Below are 7,019 nucleotides of genomic sequence, written 5' to 3'. Positions count from 1 at the left end.
AATGGAATATCAAGAAAATAGAAAACTGGAGTAACAAACAAAGAAAGAAAAGTACTTAAAGAAGATGAGCAGGTGGCTGTGAAGTACTGATTTGGGCAGTGTGTTGAGATTCAGAGACGGATTAGGTGTGGGTTTTTTAAAAAAAAATTTAATATGAATATTAGGTTTTTTTTTTTTAGAAAACCTTAATATTGTACTCCGTATTTCGTATTGAGTGTTATTTAGACATTTAAATCCTTTAAATATGTATTCGTTTTAGGTCCCAAAATCCAATTTCTCTCTCTACGCCACGGTCACCCATAAGTTTTTCTTTCAATTATTTATCTCATTCCTTTTTTTATCCCTTTCCATTTACTATCTAAAAAACTTCCCTCAAAATCTAAACCAAACAAACTATTAAATTTCCGAACTCTGAAATTTCAAAATCTTGTTCATAGTTCAGCTTCCACATTTACGAAATTTTGGTTCCGTCCCTGTTGAGAGTAGTATGAATTTTTGACCGGCTATACCCAATAATTCTTCAATTTCAATTCAATGGTTCATATGAGGATTTAAGGATCGAACGGCTTATATAGAATGGAGAAGTGCCAAAACCAAATATTCCATGTTCAATTTGTGGAAATTTTAATGACTAAAGTGGATTACAAATCACATTTGGCCACGTGGAATGGCCTGATGGGTCCACCAAAACCATTAAAAATAGAAGTTGCTACTGATCAGTTGGTGACAAGGGATGGGAAAGAATGTTCTAATCTTGAATGAGCAGACTAGGAAAGGAATCTCTCCCCCATCTTTCCATAGAAAACTGCTTTCCAACAGTGGCTTTGCCAGTGGTTTTATATTACTACTATATATCTACTCTCACTATACACGTATTCTCTCTTCATAAACACCTCTCCCATGGCCCCTTATTTACAACAATTTATGCACCATCAATACTTCCCCCCCTCTTGAGAAAGAGACAGAGACGGATAGAGCCAATGGCATCAGATCATAGCATCCTTTCGACAGTTGTGTTGGTTTTGACTCTAGTTTCAGCAGGTAATTCAAGTTTCAGCTCTGTGTTAAAACTTTATTGTAACTATAAACCTCGTGAGCCGAGTGGTACTTTTTCCGGCCCTACCTAAAACAAATGTTGCGGTCACTTTAGGCCTCTAAATTTTTTTCGAATTATAAGGGTTCTTCGTACTTTTTTATCCTTTATTATAGTTCAACAAAAGAGACCATATTTTTTTATTTTTACTTTAAGCCCTCAAAAAATCAAAGCCAATTCTATCCCTAGTACTACTGCCCATAAAGATTTAGTAGAAAATTTGGAAAAAACAAATGGTTTTCTTCTTTCTTTACCGGTTAATTAGGTATGCAAACAAAACATACTGTAGGAGTTTGTCCCACATTAGTTATTTATCTTCTCCAAAAATTAGTATATATAAGCCTGAGCAGTCTCTCCACTCATTCGCAATTGATTTAGAGTTGAATGCTTTAACATAATATCAGAGCTAGGGTTGCGGAGAATTTGTTACCCCTTATTTGTGCCATAAGTGCACTGTTGATTGTTGTGATCCACGTGTTATGGATCCTTTGTTTACCTCTCCACGTGCAAATTAATTATCGCATGTGCGGGAGAGTGTTGGAGTTTGTCCCACATTGGTTATTTATCTTCTCCAAAAAATAGTATATGAGGCTGAGCGGCCTCTCCACTCCTTGTCATTGGTATACGAAGATATTTTGATTTCAAACAATGACTGCCCAGATGACTTTGATAGTTAAACATATCATTGTCACAACATATATTTGCTCAGATAGAAAAGTTTTGGAGGAATAGCATTAGTCGTTTTTTTCGTTGGGAGCAGCCTGAACCACGAAACGGGTTGTGAGAGAGCAATGCAAGTATCCTACCGCAAGGCTAAGAACTTCACTAATAATCTATGCACAAACATAACATTTTTCATTTTGTTGCCCAATGACCGCACGACTATGAACTTTACTAATAATCTTTCAACCATGTGTCTTCTCATAAACATATGCACCTTGAATGAGCAGGGACAGAAGTGTGCGAATCCGCGAGAATTTTCACTCTCATAAACGATTGCAAGGAGACAGTTTGGCCTGCAATCTTCCCGGGAGAGAACTTCGGTGGTGGCGGCTTTGAATTGAAATCAGGCCAATCCATTGTGCTCACAGCCCCTGTGGCATGGTCCGGTAGAATCTGGGGCCGAACGGGCTGCAACTTCGACAAGAATGGCAACGGGACTTGCCAAACTGGTCGATGTGGCACCTCCCTCAAGTGCACTGGCTCAGGCGAGACCCCTGCCACGCTTGCTGAATTTACCCTCGCCACACCTGATTTTTATGACGTTAGCCTCGTGGACGGGTTCAACATACCCTTGGCTGTGACACCTATTAATGGAAAGGGAAATTGCAGCGTTGCCGGCTGTAATGGGGACTTGAGGCCTATTTGTCCCAAGGGTATTTTCATGGGGTTTTATTCTTTTATTTTGAACTAAAACATTCGCTATTGGGATCCCCCAATGCTTAAAATGCCACAATGTCGTTATTTTAGATTTTTTTTGTTGTTGTTCTGTATTAAGGTTATGTTTCTAAAATCGTTTTCGTTTCGTCGACAGAGCTTGCTGTTAAGGCTAATGGGAAGACAGTAGCATGTCGGAGTGCCTGCGATGTGTTCAACACAGACGAGTACTGTTGCAGAGGTGCTTATGGAGGTCCGGTTACATGTAAACCTACGAATTACTCGAAAACATTCAAGGCAGCGTGCCCTGCAGCTTATAGCTATGCCTACGATGATCCCACAAGCATTCTTACTTGCTCAGGGACGGACTATGTCATCACATTGTGCTCGTCAAGGTCAGATTCATATACATATACTTCTAAACTTCTTTCCTTTAAGCCTTCAAACTATTGACAGGATTTTAATTCTGGGGAGGCAAATCCCCATGACAGAACAGTACAAATCCTTATGAGTTCGCGAGTATCTTAAGAATTCTTTAGCAGAAAAATGAATGGTTTTCACAGCTTCGAGGGTACGTACTAGTGCCCCCTTCTAACCCCTCCGAATCCATGGCTAATGGTTAGACCAAATCAAAAAGTGTACAAGCCCCATTTGGAAAGTCTGTTAGATATCGATACAACACGAACAGAACGAACTCTAATTGCACCTCACCGTATTTTACCGCACTCATCATAGGCTTATCATGAATACATTTATGGAATGTATGAAGTTTTAGATCTCGACCGTTGGATAATTTTACAGATACAATAAGGTTGAAAGAATGCAACATAGCATATTCTTATGTATCTCGATCGCGTGCATTGTAGTGGCCCGGTAGTTGAGCCCTCAGCCCTGCTCTTTAACAGGGCTTCCATTTGTGCTCCTTTCATGTTCTCATTAGCAGGTTGGGGCACAGATCCTGTGTGAGTGCACATTTTTAGGATTATTGTGCATGGTAGAGTAGTGGTTATATAATAAGGCGGATTTAACACCAATTTTTGTTTTGCCCAACTATAACCGTTCATGTCAAGTTACAAGTGATGCATTAGCTGATTTGAGAGAGGGGCATCATTGGAATGAGAGAAACTTATACACGGCTCAACTGTGAACAAGTTCTTTACAGCAGCAACCAATCGGGGCTATCCAAAACTGTTCTGGACGGTTCGGATTTAAATGAAAATTTCCCAAGGAAGTACTTTTTTCTGGAAAAGTTCTATTAAAATCTAGACCCTCCAAAACACTTTTTGAATAGTCACGATTAGCTCCGTAAATAACTATTCACTGTTCCGCCGTTAAAAAAGGTTTTCTCTTTCTCTATTGGTATAGGAAGAATATACACAATTTCAAAAAAAGAGTACGCAAAAGATGTGTTGTCTCTTTCTATAAACTCCTACGTCAGAATAAATGTTCTCCTCTTGATGAATCAAAAAGAAAGCTTGATTCCCGGTACCAGACTTTTTAAGTTGCATGATCATTGGCTTTAAACAACATCATCCTTTAGGCACGGTGATGATTTTTTTTTTTTCAGGAACAAGCCTGTGTGCACATACCACAACAACAAGCTTCATTGCAACGGATCAGAGGGCAAAAAATCCTTGATGGGAAAATGGTGGCCGTTGATGCTTGGACTCCCACTTATGATAACTTATGGATGATCTTTTAGTGGAAGCTTTTTAGAAATTATTTTATTGTCAGACTTTTGCACAATATTTGTTCACTTCTTTAATTTATTGGTTTTTCTCCCGGGGACATGTTCAAGGAACTTGGACTGTGCAAGCTGTGAAAGAATATTGGTATTTCCTCCTCTTTCACAGCACGAGTGCTCAAAATGGTTGTACATAAAATTTATAATCCATATTTGACCATTGTTAGAAATTTTTTTATACTAAAAGTCATACTTTTATGTAATGGATTAATATTTGATTTGTTTTATATTAATCAGTTTTATCCTTTTTGATGAGAATTTGTTATGGACATTGTTAGCATAATATTATTGAATGTTAAACTCGTGTGTCTTTTATTCTGTAAAGTAGATGATCCAGTGTGTAGAGTACTGCATATACACTAAAGATTGAATTATCGATTCTTGAGGAATATGAGCTTTAGTTCACAATCTTAGATGGAACTGGACACACTATTAGTAAGACTGTAGCACAATATTTTAGTAGGTATGTCTAGACTATGGGGAACAAAACTAGTTCCAACTCATTGTGCATACACTTTGTGTGTATTGAACGAGACCGTTTTGAGGTAATTGTTTTTGTTGTGATTTTATAAGACAATTAGAACCTCATAGTTATTATAAATGCTTATACTCTTAATTCAAAGATAATTAGGTATATATGTCTAATGTTGTTGAGTTTGATATATTAGAGAGTTAGGATCAATAATCTCGGTGAGTTGAGTCACAACATTACATGTATGATAGCTATTAATAATTAATGGAATCCACGTCTCGGAAAGAATTGATGATACCCCCCGAGTAAGTTTATAAGTTTCGATTATGTTAAACTCTGCAGGTGGATATTTGTATCTGACATATCGAATAAGTTAAGTGGACAGTCTCAAGGAATTTTATAAATGTTGATGAAATATAATTGTCAGTAATTTGATTTAATTAACAGGTATCTATAATCTTAACGTTAGGAGAAATTACCACGGCAGTTGGGGTGGTGGGCGTAATATGGTAGTTAGGGTTTGGTGGGTGGGCGGGGTGAGGACTGCAGTGGTCGACGATTGTGTCGGTGGTGCTTCTTGGGGGTTTTCGGCAGTGGTAGCAGTGGCGTCGTTGTTGGGGTGTTCCGGTAGCAGCTTGGGTTCAGTTTTGTTTGCCTGAGTTTGTCCTTGTTCTGGGCCGTCAACAACTCGATCCGACAGAGGAGGTGTGCAAATCTTGGAGAGCCATGGGTGAATCAACCAATCGGTGTTTACTCCGGCCTGAAGAGCTGTACTTTTCTTTAGTTGTTTCTTAGTTGTTGTTGGTTTTTTTGGTTTTTTTTTTAGATTTCAGCTGTGCTCATTGTTTTCTACAAGTTTGAGCTGGGGGTCCATTGAGATTCTCTACTTCCTGGACCTAGATTGGTTCCTAATCTAGGCATTTCGTTAGTCTTGCTTCTACAAGGGGCGCTTGTGTCAAAGTCTTGGTAGTTTTAGTTCATTCTTGTATCATTGATGAAATCTGTATTGCCTTCGTGATTTAATATGATATGAAATTGACAGTTTAAAAAAAACGTTGGGAAAAATTTAAGTATTTAATAACGTGAAACTCAGAATATAATTTGAGATAGAGGCAAGAGTGCAATTATAATTCTATAGAGGTATGAATTATAATTTGTGCAATAGGAAATAGAATCTTTGAAGGATTATGATTTCTTAATTACACAAGAAGCCCGTTCCGTATTTATCCTTAGGTCTCTGTGGTAGCCCTATATACACACGCTATTGCTTTCTAGGTCAGTTACGTTTTTCTATATTCATGAAATAGAGAGAGATTGAAATGCCCCAATTTTTGGAAACCTCAATTTAATAAATTTTACTCAAAATTAAACATATATCAAATAACAAGAAGATTGTATGAGGTAATTACATGCCAATTTATTTTCAAATTCAAATTTACATTTGCTAATTCGACAGGGAAGGGAACTAAGGTAATTTTATACTCTTTTTGTTGTCTTTCTTCATCCACAGCCTGCTTTGCTCTGAACTCTTTCAAGTTATAATTTTTGCCGGGGTTTTAAATTCAAAAATATGTCCAACTTTCGGATATATAAATCTGACATTGTCAGGACAGACTTGAATGCTAGTGTTGGTGGTGTTACCGACGATGAGTGACGGGAATGAGTGGTGGAGAGGAGAGGGAAGGAGTGACGAGAGTGGGTGAAGGAGCTCGATGGTAGGGGTGAATGGTGATGGAGCTCGGTGGTGGTGACAGTAGGAGGAGGGAGAAAAAGAGGGAGAATAGGAAGGGAAGGCCAGTTCCAATTTTTGGAGAGAATTTATTTTTGGGGAGTGATTTTGCTACTCCTATTTTTTGTTAATGTCACACCCCTTTTGTATCTTTATTAGATGATTTATTTTGTGAGAGAAGAAAAGTGACATTAACAAAAAGGGAGTGATAAAATCAATTCTCTTAGTTTTTTGGTAGAGAAGGGCAAAAAGGGAAGCTCATGAGTATTTTTTGGGTTATATTTAGCAAATCGTTACGAGGGTGCGGATTTTATGTAGCAAAGGGTTAAAGCATCTCCACCCTTACTCAAATTTGTGTAAAAATCACCCAAAACACCACTCCACTCCTTACTCAAACAATCAAACTCATACCAAATTTGAGTTTTACTCTAATTTTGAAGGCTATTTTCTCTCCCTCAAATTTACAACTATGCCATTAATAAAATCTTTACTCAAATTTATGCCTAGATTTGCATTTGCCCATTGAATTGCTTCATATCAAATGATGCTTTTACTCAAATTTTTGTGGAGATGCTCTTATATGTATTTGCTACTCTACAAGTAT

At 37.7% G+C, this 7,019-nt stretch overlaps 1 protein-coding gene across 1 annotated transcript; it reads left to right on the top strand.

Moving 5' to 3' along the window:
- The first annotated feature begins 651 nt into the window (after window positions 1-651).
- On the top strand, window positions 652-4,463 carry LOC131329346 (pathogenesis-related thaumatin-like protein 3.5). Its single transcript, XM_058362438.1, has 4 exons — window positions 652-1,041; window positions 2,044-2,469; window positions 2,628-2,865; window positions 4,038-4,463. The coding sequence occupies exons 1-4, from the start codon at window positions 759-761 to the stop codon at window positions 4,162-4,164; spliced, it is 1,074 nt and encodes a 357-aa protein (XP_058218421.1). The 5' UTR covers window positions 652-758; the 3' UTR covers window positions 4,165-4,463.
- Window positions 4,464-7,019: the final 2,556 nt, after the last annotated feature.

This window comes from Rhododendron vialii, chromosome 6a, assembly GCF_030253575.1.
Source record: "Rhododendron vialii isolate Sample 1 chromosome 6a, ASM3025357v1".
Classification (NCBI taxonomy): Eukaryota; Viridiplantae; Streptophyta; class Magnoliopsida; order Ericales; family Ericaceae; genus Rhododendron; species Rhododendron vialii.
The sequence above is the reverse complement of the archived record's forward strand: the minus strand, read 5'-3'. Positions and strand labels throughout refer to the sequence as shown.

Bases quoted from the DNA above. Each gene is read 5' to 3' on its own strand.
- LOC131329346 (XM_058362438.1), top strand. From the start codon at position 759: ATGAGCAGACTAGGAAAGGAATCTCTCCCCCATCTTTCCATAGAAAAC. The intron at 1,042-2,043 runs GTAATTCAAGTT...TTGAATGAGCAG, and splicing joins TTTGACTCTAGTTTCAGCAG to GGACAGAAGTGTGCGAATCC. The intron at 2,866-4,037 runs GTCAGATTCATA...TTTTTTTTTCAG, and splicing joins ATCACATTGTGCTCGTCAAG to GAACAAGCCTGTGTGCACAT.